General features: G+C 39.1%; 1 protein-coding gene across 2 annotated transcripts; it reads right to left on the bottom strand.

Annotated features, from left to right (window-relative positions):
• Nucleotides 1-520: 520 nt before the first annotated feature.
• Nucleotides 521-15264, bottom strand: cry2 (cryptochrome circadian regulator 2). Of its 2 annotated transcripts, XM_086072920.1 has the most exons (13): nt 14935-15264; nt 13950-14058; nt 13245-13387; nt 9114-9298; nt 8777-8865; nt 7474-7614; nt 7256-7381; nt 5898-6083; nt 5664-5815; nt 4514-4716; nt 3162-3242; nt 2495-3060; nt 521-2346 (listed from the first exon to the last, which is right to left on the bottom strand). In XM_086072920.1, the coding sequence occupies exons 1-12, from the start codon at nt 15090-15092 to the stop codon at nt 2501-2503; spliced, it is 2133 nt and encodes a 710-aa protein (XP_085929046.1). In that variant the 5' UTR covers nt 15093-15264; the 3' UTR covers nt 521-2346; nt 2495-2500. The 2 variants fall into 2 exon arrangements, with proteins under 2 accessions (XP_085929046.1, XP_085929045.1); XM_086072919.1 differs by having other exon boundaries at nt 521-3060.
• Nucleotides 15265-15502: the final 238 nt, after the last annotated feature.

Raw genomic sequence — 15502 nt, 5'->3', positions numbered from 1 at the left:
GTGTACTGCAAAAAAAAATAAAATCAAAACAATTAAGGAAACTTTGTTCCTTTATTTATTTTTAGCAGTGTAAAATACTTAGGTATTAACTTTACTGTGCACTGTATAAAAAAACGTTTATAGGTTCTGCCTTGTTTTATTGCATTTCCTGAAAAAAGGTGTGTGAAATTGTACAATTAGTTTCAAAGTGCAGTTATTAGATGATGCTATTTCACTGTATTACACGTTGTTACAGGACTTAGCAATGTTACGTTTATGTATTAATGCAGTTTGTCAGGAACTGGCAATTTTGTGTAATTGATATTTTGAGCTATTAGGTGGTTAATAAAACAGAAGATATTCATATTGTTTAGAAATAGAAGTTTTTAGTTATTTACCTCATGTTCACTGGTTGATAAATTTAATACTGATGCACATCGGTAATTTTATTGTGTATTCTGTAGGAAAGACTTACATTATAGTGTGCATTTACTGGAGATGTGACCCTTTGTAAAATTAAGACAGTAAATGAGACACTGTATGGGTTTAAATATTTTATGTACAAATTCTGATAAATACAATATGGAGAACACCACAGGCTTTTATCTACATTCATTAAATACAAGCAGCATTATCAATTGCCAGGTGAAAAGTATGGCAAATATTACAACTAGACTTCACTTCATTATTTTGAGACTTCATAAGATTCCACGACTGGTGTCATAAAAGATATTACAAATCTAAACTACACGTTTTCCACTTTTAAGAAAGACTCATGGAATCTCACACTTTCTGGATTCTTCTGTGACGGTTAGAAAATTATTTGCACTTGGATGTATTCTATTGTAGAATCATGTGAACTCTGCTTAGCTTGCTCTGGTCTCATTCTTCGCTTTACTGACGTCACAGCATTACAAAATATTAAACATGATATATTTAGTGACAGCTGTTGCAAAGGGAAACTGTCTGTATATTGTATACATTTACACATAAGAAAATTTGTCTAGCTCTTCTTTGCATACTGCCATGGTGAAGCATGAACGCACTGAACAAAAAAACCACCGCATTATTTCTTCATAGAAATGGTGGTTTGTAATCTGGCCCACAGTGAAGGGGAAAGCTCATAGTTTGGGTTTGAAATATCTTTCCACTCATGGGCCTTTATGACACCGTGTATTCTGAACATCTATACATTATATACATGTGTGCCACCAAAAGCTGGATACAGAAGAACATACAAAGTAAGATAAGATACAAGAAACATTTGACTCAGATTTGAGCTTTTGCCAGGTTGCAATGCATAAAAGAGAACATGTTAAATCTATCACCCTGATCATCAAAATACACTGCTTTATCTCGTCAGAATTGTCAGCCCTCTGGGCTTTAATTGCACAGACGTTTCAGGTAATCCTGTGGTATCTGGTTTGAGGTTTCAAACTGAAACATTGAAACTTTCAATGGAGATGTTCATAGAAGCAGGAGAAAGCAGGGAGGTGCTACAGCTGACAGCGAGGCAAAATCATATTGTTAAACAAGGCTATGTCACGAATATTTATTGAGTGTCCATCACTTGTATATTCCTTTAGACCACAGGTGCAAATTCGAGACCCAGGGGCAAGATCCGGCCCACCACATCCTTCTATGTGGCCCGCGAAGGCAAATCATGCGAATCCATGTCATGTTTCTTGCTAGATACAAAATTGCAAATTGTCCTCACTTTTAATAATGTTGAGATATTACAAGCGTTTTTTGTTAGCAATCCCTCTTTTCAAATAAATTTGCCTGTGACAAAAATGTGTTTGCCACCCTTGCTTTAGACAAATTGTCCCTGCAGTCTCCAAATATCCGTCCAACAAAACACTGCTGTACTGCTTCAACTTCAAGTTACTATACAGTCCAGTCTCTGAATTAAGCACACCTGCACAATCTAATGAGATCACCAATAACCCGTAGTGCTTAACCAGTTCCCTGCTGCAGGTTTGCTGTGATGGGTCAAATGCAGAGGCCAAATTATGTGTACATGACAACCCCCCCCCCCCCAACAAAAAAGATGATTTGTCATCTTCTACATAAAGGCAAAACAATTACAAACTCCTAGTATGAAGCTGTCAAGTTCCGCACAACTGCAAAATACTACCACCACAAATATATTAAGTAAATATTTATGCCGGTGTCAATTAAAACTGGCATTTTTATGGGAAAGAAAGTTGGAAACACAGAATTTGGGGTAAAATTATCCCATTGGATCCGATTAGATTTTGCATTGGTACCTCTAATGTTGTAATTGTGGCTATTATCTGCATATAACCATAAAACCTTCATTTTATTTGTCCAGTTTTCCAGAATAGATGTACGATGCTACTTCTCCTGCAAGATATGGAACAGAAGAAAATGCCATTTGGGTTTTTTGCGCAAAATATAAAAATACAGAGAAATTAGTATTTGGAGCTCCATCTCCAAACTGCTAATGCATTTTATCACTCTGTTTGTAAAAGCAATGAAGGTTTTATTGTACCGTGTATTACTGTGGATGTCCTGCATAAGTCTCCTCCTCCATTCTCTCTTCCTCCATCTCCACACCTTCTTCCATCTTTTCATTCCCTTCTCCTGGCTCTGTCTCTTCCTCATCACCTCTCCTCTCTCCCTCTCTGGTTACAGCATGGCTGCTGTGTCGTCCTCGTTGCCTCTGGCCACGGCGTACCTTATGGGTAAAGCTTTTTCTTCTTGTTCCCAAAGAAGATGTCTGAGTTAGGGCTGTGGCTGGACTAGGAGACTGGGGCAATGTGGAACATAACGAGGAAGGCGTGCATGTCTTGAACCTTGATAACGGGCCCTGGGCTGCTGTTGAGACTAATAAAGAGGGACAATCTACAGCTGCTGAGGGGTCTGCACATGTTGACGTTATGGTTGCAGAAGGGTGCCTTTGTGATTCTGAAGAGTTGATGAATGTGTGGGATAAACATTTCATTGCATCACTCTCCAGTTCTGTGCGCACAACAGTGTGGGACGATGTGCAGACTGTGGATGAATCGGGAGGTACAGAGCAGCAAGTTGTTTCATCGTGAACTATGGATGGAGAGTCTAGGGATGGGGGGGGGGGGGCAAGCACATGCTGTTTTATTAACGAAACCAATCGTTTTAAATTTGGGTTAGAATAAGAAATATGTTGTGTGTCCTCTCACCGGGGCCACTGCTGGTCTGGGACTCATCAGTCATCAGTGGCTCTGCCTCCTCCTGGATTGTCGGTACTGATGCAAGCAGACCTGAAACACAAACAATGATTAAACATGATAAAATTACAACACAGAGTATATTATAAAAGAGACCCATCAACTCACTTTTACAGATGCATTTCATCTGCTAGCTTCTACATTGTATTTTTCTACAGTCTAAAAAAAACAGCACTTAGAAGAATACAGACTTCTGCCTTGCTTTAAGTGCCATGCCCCAAAGTAAGGAAAGGGAGGGGGGGAGTACAATTTGAATATAAAATGTTGATTCATCAACAAATGAGCAGAACTTGTTAAGTAACAATGCACCCGCTTTCAATACATACAATTACAAACTACAACTACTGGTAAATATTGTAGCTGGAACCTTTCCAAAATATTTTAATGAAGAACTTCACTTATGAGCCCCCGTAAAGCTCGCATAGCAATATGAAGTGGAATATATTTATTCCACAAAGCCAAGAAATGTATCAAGAAATTCATGTCTGCCATCTACCATGGCCTGTATTCATAACAATAATACATTCCTACATAAACAGGAAATGTACTTGTTCTTTGGCACAACCCTCGACAAACCTTTGTGGAAATGGGTTAAGTCGTCTTTAAGTTAGGCAAGATAATTATGGGAAAGGAAGTAATAAGTCAATCGCTTTGAGGTACAGTGGAACATCAGTTCAAATGTCCCAATCAACAAATTGGCTTATGAACATAATTTTCAGAAAAAAAAATACTTAGCCCTACTAAGCACCTTATGTTTAAAAAGGCTTTAATGCCATCTTTATATTGACTAGTTAATTTGACTCAGTCATTTTCCTCCGGGCCCTTATTTTGAATTAAAAAAAAAAAACATCGAAAATACTTGTATTGTGATACACTTTTCAGCCAAATTGCCCAGTCCTAATTGCTCATGACAATTTTAGGAGGAAGCCTAAACGTATGTCCACTCAGCAAAGACTACCCCGGAGCAGACAAGGCAAAGGAAGATAGCCGGTGCTAATGTGAAGTACAGTGAGATAGGGGACAGGAGATTTAAAATGTCCCTTCCACTAATCTTTATGGTTAGTGTGTGAGGTTACCAAAACAAAAACGGACAAACTAACCGCTGTTACCAAATTGCAGTTGTTTGTTCATATTCAACCTAATAAGCTGCTGCGGCCAATGAGTAACATCATGCACGCTGTAAGCGTGAAATTACTAATTCAATTTCCTGGTGCCTTTGCGCTGGTCAATGGAGACTTCAATCACGTTCCTATCTCTCTACTCCTGGGCATGTTTGCACATAAATAATAACAAGACAGACTTACTGAGTCCTCTGTAATGTGAGAGTTGCTGGTAAACTTGTTTCATCCTCTCAATGTTGAGTCTGCTGCTCCCGGCGTGGTTGATCATTGGTTTCGGATAGTCCACACCCACCACACAGTTTGCCGCCTTTTGGACTGACTCTGGCGCGTTCCAGGGCTCGTAGATGTAGTGATTTGGGTAGTCCTTTAAGATGGGGATGTAACGCCTGCAGGAGGAGTTTGATCTTTTACAAGATTCAGGTCAGACTAAACAGCTGCATTATGAAGGAGATAAAGTTTCTCATAGATTCAATATAAAAAAAAAAAAAACATAAAAAACTGCTTATCACTCTTATGCGAATGGTAGGGGATCAGGATCATGTCATAAATAGCAAAAATCTGCGAGGAATTGACTGTACTGCAATTGCCTATAAGATACCTTAAGATGGCAGCAACTACCGAAAGTTGCATAACTCACGTGAATATAGTTGTATAGCACCAAGATGCTGCCAAAGCAATACTGTATGAGAAAAGGCTTTGGCTTGAGAAACAATAATGAACTGAAACCACAGTACATTTCACGTTTATAAAATGAACACAACCTAAGTATAATTAGAGCGGAAATGTCCATTTGAATCTTTGGCAATTAATTTCATACATGAACTTTCTGGGTTTATTTTTGCATGCATTTATTACGGTTTTAAAGCAGCTATACAGTAAGGGATGTAATAATAACTGCAATATCGTGATATTGCGATATTGAAATTGCCACAATATCATCGTTGTCATGTCACGATATTAAAAGCAGCACATCTGTTAAAAAAAGGTGAGGCTGTATTCCATTTGTGTAGTTTTAGAACCCCTGGTGGTTAGTTTATCACTGCAGTTAAATATTAATTAGGAATATTTTGGCCACTTCGGTGATTATTCCTCATATAAAATCATACCAGCAAATATATTTTCAAAAATGTGGGGCAATATCGTGAGTTTTACACATGCATCACAATTTTTATATATATATATATATATATATATATATATATATATATATATATATATATATATATATATATATATATATCAATAACGCCAACCTCCCCACAATATTGTGATAATTGTCGTATTGTGAAGTTCCCATTGTGCAAATATGCAGGGTTTTCCATATAGTTCCTACCTGATGTAGTCTCCTGTTGGGTTAGTTCTTTTTCCGAAGCCAACAGGACAGTAGCAGTGGAAAAACTGTTGAAAGAAGGCACTGCAAGACAGCCACATCCAGCTGCCAGCATTTACACTCCAGTCTGCATCCAGCAGCAGCTCCTCAAACACCTGCAGAAACAAAATGTCACTCAATTCCAATTATTATATTTATAATACCTGGTAGGCAACTAAGTTTCACATCCTCTCCTACCTTCATGCCGCTCTCCCAGCTGATCCAGAGGTCACCCCTGGTGAGGAAACAAGCTACAGCGTGCCGAGCCAAGCGGTGGATCCAGCCCTCCTCTCTGAGCTGGGTCATGATGGCGTCAATCCAGGGGTATCCAGTCCGGCCCTCAGCCCATTTGGCTAATGCTTCTGGATTTTGATCCCAAGGAATCTGAAGACAAATTCATTATTATCATTTCTAACCCTTTGCATTGTCATGATATTTAATATATTCCTCCTGTTCTGGGGATAAAAAAAACCCCACACATGATGCCCACTATCTATCCAGTCATCCATTTTCTGCACTGCTTTTCCTCAGTGTCAAGTAAGCACAAGTCCATCCCAGATGACTTTAGGCAAGAGGCACAGTACACCCTGCATCAGTGGTCAACCAGAGTGCCCAACGTAAAAACTCTAACAGAAGGATAGCCGCTGTGCTACTTTCTTCAAACTCAAGCCCGAACAAATCACTGTTTACTGTCCACTTTGTTTCAAGTAGAAATCTGCACCAAAATTGCAAATGCTGAAGTTGGCCAAAAGATCTAAAAAATAAAAAATTAAGTAAAAACTGCAAAAAAATGGCATCAAAATAAATTCAAGAACCGAAAGGCAGGAGGAATTTTCGGACATAAATTGCCTCTCAATCTTCAATTTTCTGGCTGAATTTGGGGCCCAGTATGTAGGGGTGCACCGATCTATCGGCCAGCCGATTTAACGGCCCCGATTTTCTTCATTTTGGGTGATCGTGATCTTTCCCCCCAATCTTATCTCCCCTCCTAAGAGGTCTGAAAAAGTCAGCCACCGTCCTCTTCTGCTGAGATGACTAATAGGCTTGAATTTTTATTTGAGAGAACTACTTCATCTGCAGTTAAAATAATTGTATTATTTCACAGATAATAGTTCAATGTTTTCCAGTAAAACAAGATTGGAGCACTGAAGGTGTATGCTGCTTTTATGGGGGAAAATAAATAAATCAGGATCGGCTGGTCAGACGTTTTAGAAGATTGGGAATCGGCCGGAAAAATGTGATTGGTGCACCCCTACCAGTATGTCTCTGCACACAAGTACTCCAAGTACAGACATAACACTCACCACAAAAGCATCACTAGAGCTCAGTATCAGCTCCTGCATATCTCAACTCACGTAGTTCCAAGTACACACCAAATAGACACGTCTAAGACGTGACACCATTGATTGACAGTTCAACTTTCATACAAGGAGAGAAAAAAAAAATCCACAAACCTGCAAATATGCGGGTGCCAAACCGGACATATGTCCTCATATTCACATTGCTAATGACAAATTCATACCTATCAGGTGTCTGCAAGTTTGATCTGTGCCCACCTGAACACAAATTGGGTTTCCATCCATACGGTCAAAGTTTGGGTTGTTAGTAGCAGCAGTGTAGAAGAATTCCCTCCATAACAGTTGACCAAAAAGGGACAAAGGAGGACTGCAACGTTTCCGGAGCTAATTGCAAACAAGACAAGAGCATAGGGACAGCAATTGTGATCCAGCGGTTGAAGAAAGCAGAACAAACTAGCATCAGTTATATGTGGTACCTTCATGTAGAGCTCTCTGAGGTTGTAGTAGAGGACCCTGCAGGACAGGCAACCAAAGCGCAAATACGGACTCAGTCCAGTAGGACTGGCGTTTAGAGAGCACGTGTTGCCCCGAGGATGCTCAAGGTTAGCCACCCACACCTAAACACACACAGACACATTCAAACAAATCAACATGAATTTGTATTTAGTTTAAAGATACAAGAGGTACTAGGGGTTGTCAAAAGTATCGATACTAACACGTATCCGGATACGATACCACTTTGTCATGGCATCGATACTTAGATACATGGTATCGTTCTCGCAGCGCCCGTAGCGCAGCCTACTTGGCAGACGGCCTCCGGCGGCCGGAAAGCCAACTCCGCGACTTCACTTGCTCGGCTACGTTAAGCTGCTTTAAGTATGGCCAGTGAGGAAGCAGGACGGCCAAACCAGCCAGTCTTGCTGGACAAGAAAAAGCAAGATGCCTTGTTGTTTTGTTATTAGCCGTTAGCCGGCTACCGCGGTTAGCCGTATACTCAGTGAACATTGTTTTGTTATTAGCCATTAGCCGCGGCCTCACAGTTAGCTTCATGCTCAGAAAAAAAGAAAAAAGAAAAAAAAAAGTGTAGCTGAGTGCAACTGCAGCATTTTTACTGATTGTTTGTTTTTCTACCTCAAAATATAGTTCTGATTATTTGTATAGTAAACCACCCAAAAAAAATTCTTATGGGGTAGATGCCACAGACTTCCGACTTCCGGGTTTCACACATCAGCCTCGTTTCCGGCCACGTTCCAACACTCGCACCCCCACCCCTGCGCCCCCCTCAGCTCTCAGAAACGTCACAAACCGGAACCGGAAACAAAGCTGATGTGTGATACCCGGAAGTCCGACCTCCTCCGTGGCATATACCCCATTGATGTTTCCTATGTATGTTTTTACCTAAGACAACCAAAAATGTTGTCATTGTGGCAATTTTTGTATGACGTAGTCTTTCATTTGTGTTATTTATAATTTATTTGCATGTGAAAAAGTGATTGTCTTATTTTTTCGTTTTCTGATTATCAATACTTTATTTAATTGATTATTTATTTGCGGTTACGTTAAATAAAAATTTATTTTCTATGGTAAAATGGTATCGAGTATTTTCCTGGGTATCGAGCAAATACAGAAGAGCCAGTAGTGTTGCAGGGTTATAGATTAATTGAGCATTAAAAATGCAGCTGGTTGCATTGAACTGATTTTTGCCTCTTGAATCTATTCCATTCAAAATATTAACACGAAAAACAACAAGCAGGCAAGGACATTTTGCATGTAGATCACCTTTTTGTCCAAATGCTTGTTGAGTCTGTCCAACGCTTCGGACTCTCCTCCACGCCACACTGCTGGAGGCAAACCTTCTGTCTTGAAGCCTGGAGATATTGATGTCAAAATTAGTTCGGACAAATAGCAAAGAGAACCTCTTGACCATTCTACCAAGCCTGACTCCGATTCGTATTCACAATTCCAAGATCTGGCTGACATCTGTGATGATACTTGATGCTTTGGTGCAGAAATGATTAACACTATTTCAATCTAGACTTGTGGAATTTTAATGCATAACGTCATCTCTATGCAAAAGAAGATCAAGTTTCATGACTAATGTCAAACATCTGTTTACCCAATTCTTCCAGTGAAGGTATACTGTAAAGCTGGTCGTGGTTATCTGATATTTTAGTGTGACATATGTCCATCTGCTTTTGGTTGATGGGAGGCAGTGGTCTCCTGGGCAACTCCAGCCTGCTCACAATGGTCTGAAAACGTTTAAAGGTCAGAGGAGGGCTGTTGTTGTTCATCTCTATTATCCTGCAAGCAAAGGAGATTGAAAGGAACACATATCAGCAGTCTTGTCTAAGATACAATATCAAAACGTAAACTTTACAGAGACATGCCCTTCCGACGAGGCCAACGAGCAGACTTGTGGGTACAAACTAGTGTTGTCACGATACCAAAATTTTGACTTCGATACTATACCTGCATAAAATACCTCGATGCCGGTGCTGAAACGGTACCTCGACAAAACTCTAAAACATCAGCAAAAGCAGCAGATTCAAAATATTGGGATGTATACATGTTAATTTATGTACATACTGTATATATTATATATATATATATATATATATTATACATTTACGTATATACTGTATGTGCTTTCACATTGCATGCCATATTTTTGAAGTACTGTATTTGATGTCATCTGTTTTAAATATTGGCAATACAGTGGCACTCCAATGACTCAATGTAACGTTGCTTGAGTGTGCATGTCTCTGCTTTTCTCCATTTTGCTCCATATTAGTCGAATGCGTAATCAAATACTACAAACTGGGAACAAAATAATTCACACCACTTATTTTTAAGGGACATGTCAAAAATGTGTCACAACCTGTGTCTGTCGCTCTGTTAGTCGTCTGAGCTTTTTCATGCATTACTGTGATTTCCTACTGTGTGCCTGTTCATTGAACGCACCTTGAGTCCACTGTAGGAATGATTGCTGCTTTTTCTTCTGCTTCTCCGCGAAAAACATTTGCTCTTGATACAAAACGTTTCTAAAACTGAAAATTGAAAACGACACGTGTTCTTCATGTGTTTATTGAAAACATGCGTAGGCAATGCTAATGCTGTCGCGTGGCCTCCACTCTGCTTGCGCGCTCCCGTGTAGCCTTAATTAGCGCGTCATACTTCTCAACAAGGAGTGGACGTCCAGCGAGCGCTTCAGTGCGTGAAGCCATCTTCCTGCGCCCTCTCGCACGCACGCTGAAAGGAGGCGTGTCGCTTACTTAAGGCGTTTTCCACATATCGGTAGACAGGCGGGCATGCGTGTATGTGTACCCGCCATTAAAACAGAGTTGGCGGGTTGTGTCGTATTTATTTTTTTAAGTACCGGTACTAAGAAAAAATGCTACCGAAACGTGTTTGACCCAAGAACATTGAGGTACGATACTGGTACCGGTATCGCGTGCAACACCAGTACAAACATAAAATAAACGTACATGAAAACTAAATTTGCGGTTTCATCATTTATTTATTTTTTTAATCATAGTCTATCACAGCAGGTGTCCTAGCTTATTTAGTTTATCTGTACATTTCAATAGCTTGCTTCATCTTTTCTGTTCAATATATTACAATTTCATCATTTTCTATTTGTATTACTTTCCTTTAAACTTTGATTAAATACATTTCAAATTCAAAATATGTTGTACGCATGGTTGGGAGGGTTACTTTAAAAATGCATTCCGCTACAGTTACTATTTACCTGTTAAAAATACATTTTTAAAAAATACATTTAAAAAACTCACTCATTTTTTATCTCTCTTTTTGCTTTTCATTTAATACCAAATATACAATAATGGGGTAATATACAATACTGGGAAAAAAAGATTTTGCAATAAAAATACAAAACAAAATCCAATTATTTGATTAATCGATGGAATAACCAATATAATAATCTATTACAAAAATATTCAATAGGGACAGCCCTACCTGTCTGTCATTCACAACTCGCAGAACCGTAGTTACGTACGTCTGTCTTTACTATAACATGCAACAATCCTTCATAAAAGTGTGTAAGTTTCTGCTGCCATCTGCATTTCAACTTCATGGCTTATTTCTGTCTTGCCACTGAGGCTGATGACAAAGCAATGTATTTTTACTTTCTCGCTTATACAACCGGCGTATATCTGCCAGTACTGGATGCAGCGTTGCTGGATTTGCAGCAGACATGGCTTCCTATTGGTCATTTCACCGTGACTGCTTTGAATAAGCACAGTAAGCACATGTTCTCAAGCACCCAAGCAAACACCGTCACACACACAAACACTAAACTTCTTTCAGTCTCATCCGCATGTACGGTATATTCCTTAGGGCTGCAACCAACGATTATTTTTAATAAATTGATTAATCTGTCGATTATATATAAAAAAAACTTTAAAATGTCCATCCCTATATTCAATTTTTTTTTAAAATTAACTTAATTAAGATTCAGTTACTTGTTTCCTCCGTAACATGTCAGAAGATAAGCAAACTTGTTGTTCATGGTTTTACAAAGTAAATACGAATGTTTGCAAATGCCTTATTTTGATTGAACACAAAGGAAAGTCTGCTTTCATGGAGGACTACATGAATCGGAAAATATTTACTGTTGACAGGCTGAAATTCCAAGGGTTTTCACAATTTTTAATTAAACAAGGTCTCTTAAATGATTGAGTCCCAAAATCAATTGGCGATTAATTTGACAATTGATTAGTTGTCGATTAATTGTACCTTTATTCCAAACGATCATGTAATAATGACCCGAGTACTCCCCATGTAGCACAGCAGGCATGAGGAAAGAAGTTGCACAACTGGCATAAGGGTCTTTTGTCAACCTCCACACAGTCATCATTACCTCAACATTTAGAGAGCAGTGTGACCTAACAGGAGCATGAGATGCATTTCTTTCGCCTACTTTTGCCTTCTCGCTCCTCAGAACTTTGTGGGTGCCAATTTACATGCAAAAACAGAGTCAGTGGGATTACAACCAGTATGATTGTCGAAACATCAGCGACACTGCTCCTGTTTTGGAGTGCAGAGACTAGGATCATGATTGCATTGGCACTACTAGCTCTTAAGCGCAAGACACGAGTAGTGATCCACCATCTTGTTTCATAAGCGCAAACTGCTCAACCACTCCTCTAGCCACACTATAAAAATTAAAAAAATATTTTAAGGATTTTTTTTTACAAGCTGGAAGTGTAGAAATCTAAATCTAAATAAAGAAATAGAAATATACAAATATAAGTTAATTAAGACACATTTATTGATTTGGTACGTAACATGTCAGAAAACAGGCCAGAAATTATATTGATAATTGGTTTCCAAAGCACAAGGCTTATTTTGATTAAAGACAAAGAATCATTCTGCTTTCATGGTGGACGACAGAAATTGCACAATATTTATTGTTGAGAAGCTGAAATTTTGAGTGTTTGGACAAATTAAATTCTAAAAAGTATCTAAATTATGAATCGATTATCAAAAATAATTATTAATTTGATAATTAGTTAGTTGTCTAATAATCATTGCACCTTTAATGTGGTCCTTTTCTCCCCACTCCAAAATGTATTACATTGATATCTTGCGTGGCAGCATGATGGACTAGTGGATAGCAAATCAGCCTCACTGTCGAGAGCAGGCTTCAGTATTTTATCAGGCCGGCGGCCCGCCAAGCTTTCCTTGAACTGATAATCTTGACTAAATGTTTTGCTTCTTTCTCATGTCATCTTCCTAAGCTACCGCATCGCAAGCACTGTAGCTGGGGAGATTTGCGAGAACGGCCGGAGACGCTGCCATTGCGCAACGTACAGCCACCCTATTAAACCAACTGACTTTCACCCACAGCGTAGCATTCCACCCCACAGAGTAGACACAGCCCACCTAAAGCACTATAATCGCTTATTGGATGTGGGTGGTGACTGCTGTTAGTCTCCCCTTGTATGTGATCTGACCCATTAAGTTGGACAAGATTCCCATGGCATCCAACAACTAGTGGCATGTTTACTCAAAGTGCACCAGTTGGCTACGCATCCTCTAGATTTTGCAAAATGTCCGCAAAAGACCAGAATGGTCAGTTAACCTAATTAGTGTAGAAATGTGTAATTTTTAACCAGAAGAGACCCATTCAACAAATAAAAATGTGCTCCAACAAAAAATTGGAATTGAATATGACTTGTTTTGAGCTTAGCTTCATATTATATGTGCATGTATGTGTGTCACAAACCTGTCCAAGTTGTAGAGGGTATGAGAGTTTCTGACGATAGTCTCCACTCCAAACTCTTGGGCCATCTTAATAATGGCGCTGTCCCTCTCCTTCCCATACGGCTCTGGGTCATACTCAAAAGTTAACCTTGTCATTTTCCACTCCTGTAAAGGCAAAGACTTGTTCATTATCATCAGTGTTATTCACACTATACAATATAAGAAAAATAAAAGATGTAGAAAATGTAGATACAGATGTTGACAGATAAAAATGATATAATATTGATATAGAAAGCCTTTATTGTAACCATGAAGATTGGATAAGTGAGATAGACTACTCACAGTGTTGAAAGGAATATGAGTGTTAATGTTGCTGTTTTTATCAAAAATGTGTACATGAGCAAGTGGTTCCCATTATCCTACCATGTGAAAATATATAATCAATATGGATTCAATATAAAGGAACATTGATTTACTCCAAACACATTTTTAGATGGCTATGTTATCGGACATTAAACATTTTTTGACACAACCTTGTGTGACATGCAGGAACCGGGTGAAAGTAATAACCTTGTGCCTGCAGCAATGAAACGAAAATAAAACACCAAGCATACCACTTGTGCTGCATGATGAGGTTTTCATATGCCACTGTTCAAACTACTTAATTGCTTGCCATATTATGGCGGTATCATGTTGAGCACACTGTCATCATGACTACAGAACAGACCTTAAAAAGTCTTGGGAAAACCTCCGCAGGCTGCCCTCTGACAACAAACAATCTGGAGTTGAGTTTCTTCAGACTGCAATCCAAGTCCTCCAGTGCCTCCAGCAAAAACCTTCAGGCAAAAAAAGTGAGCCATTGGTCAGGGATTGAATCGCATCGGAGACAAATGCCCTCAATCTTGTTAAGTGAAGAAAGGGGAAGGCGTTATGGCAATGTAACACTGTAATCTACTGTATTTTCACAAAAGGATAGTTACATCAGTTTTGCGCCTGAATCAGATTCAATCATAAATCTGAAATAGAGATCTTAAAACACACACACACTTTTGAATGATTATTTTGAAGGCAAAATTAGCGTTTGTAGCTAGTTAATTCATTTATTTCATCTATGTGTATATTGCAAATATTGTATTGTATTGTATTTGATTTCGTTAGGTAACACGTATATACATTGATACTAAACGCGTCACAAATCCATTACATAAATCTAACACGGCAAAATCAAATTACAACCCCCGCTGCACGTTAATTATCAACGTTATATAACTCACTGACCGTAAACCTTTTACGTAAAAATTGTTTAAAGAAAATACAAAATCTCGCAGTATTGCTTGAAACAGCCAAAGTGCATCTAAACAAATTGAGTGTCTGCAGTGATGAGTGAGATCTGTAACTAACACATAGGTACCACAATTAAAACCATCCGAGGGTCTTATTATTTCAATCGAGTGAAAAGGCAAGCGGTTAGTAAGAATCGAATCAATAATGCATTTTCGACGAAAAACTAATAAAACATCGATCGACATCACTAAACGACCCAAAGTTAGCACCTCTCTCTCCATTGAAACGAGCATTAGCTACCTGACGGAAGAAGGAGGCCCGAGCCTGAACTCCTGACGTCGCATATCCAAAACGCAACGAACCATACAAATTGTGGGTTTATACGTCGTTGTAATCAGCGAATAATAGTAAACTTGAAAGTAGCAAACCTCCATCGGTTGATGCCCACGTTGGCAGCGCCAGCAAACCACGGGTCCAGGATATAAACACAACGCACTGTATTAGCTCCATTAAGGGCCTCTTGCAACGCCGGATTATCGTGCAAACGAAGACATTTGCGAAACCAGTGCACTGAATTCACCACCATGATTCCTTCTCATTCTATCATAAAAGCAAAATTCAGACGGTTCAGTCAAGAAATTACGAAAAAGGAAAAGATTATTGGTCTAAATTGGTTCCGAACGACGAGACTCTTCCAAAGTTTACTATCTGTCAAACTGGCCTGGAGGAGAGGCGAGTTGGCGTCACTTTGGCGGGGGCGAGACGGGAGCGCACTGTAGGTGTGGCCACATATCTCACGGCTTCGCTGGTTGGCTGTTTATATCATCAACAAATATAGCAGCATTTGATTGGTTTGTTTGGGAGACATTAGTGGACTGTTGGAAAAAGCAGTGTCATGCTACATTATTAAATGTCTAGAAATTTCCGCGAAATGTGTGACGTTTGCCCTTACTACCACGCATTCACACATGTAGAGATTTATTAATTTGTTTATTT

Source organism: Leptonotus elevatus, chromosome 4, assembly GCF_054856555.1.
Source record: "Leptonotus elevatus isolate MCC_2025b chromosome 4, RoL_Lele_1.0, whole genome shotgun sequence".
Classification (NCBI taxonomy): domain Eukaryota; kingdom Metazoa; phylum Chordata; class Actinopteri; order Syngnathiformes; family Syngnathidae; genus Leptonotus; species Leptonotus elevatus.
The sequence above is the reverse complement of the archived record's forward strand: the minus strand, read 5'-3'. Positions and strand labels throughout refer to the sequence as shown.

Coding starts and splice junctions, on each gene's coding strand:
- cry2 (XM_086072919.1), bottom strand. CDS start 15,092: ATGGTGGTGAATTCAGTGCACTGGTTTCGCAAATGTCTTCGTTTGCAC. Junction 8,866..9,113: donor ACCTTCACTGGAAGAATTGG/GTAAACAGATGT, acceptor CAATATCTCCAG/GCTTCAAGACAGAAGGTTTG. Junction 3,061..3,161: donor CCAGACCAGCAGTGGCCCCG/GTGAGAGGACAC, acceptor CCCCATCCCTAG/ACTCTCCATCCATAGTTCAC.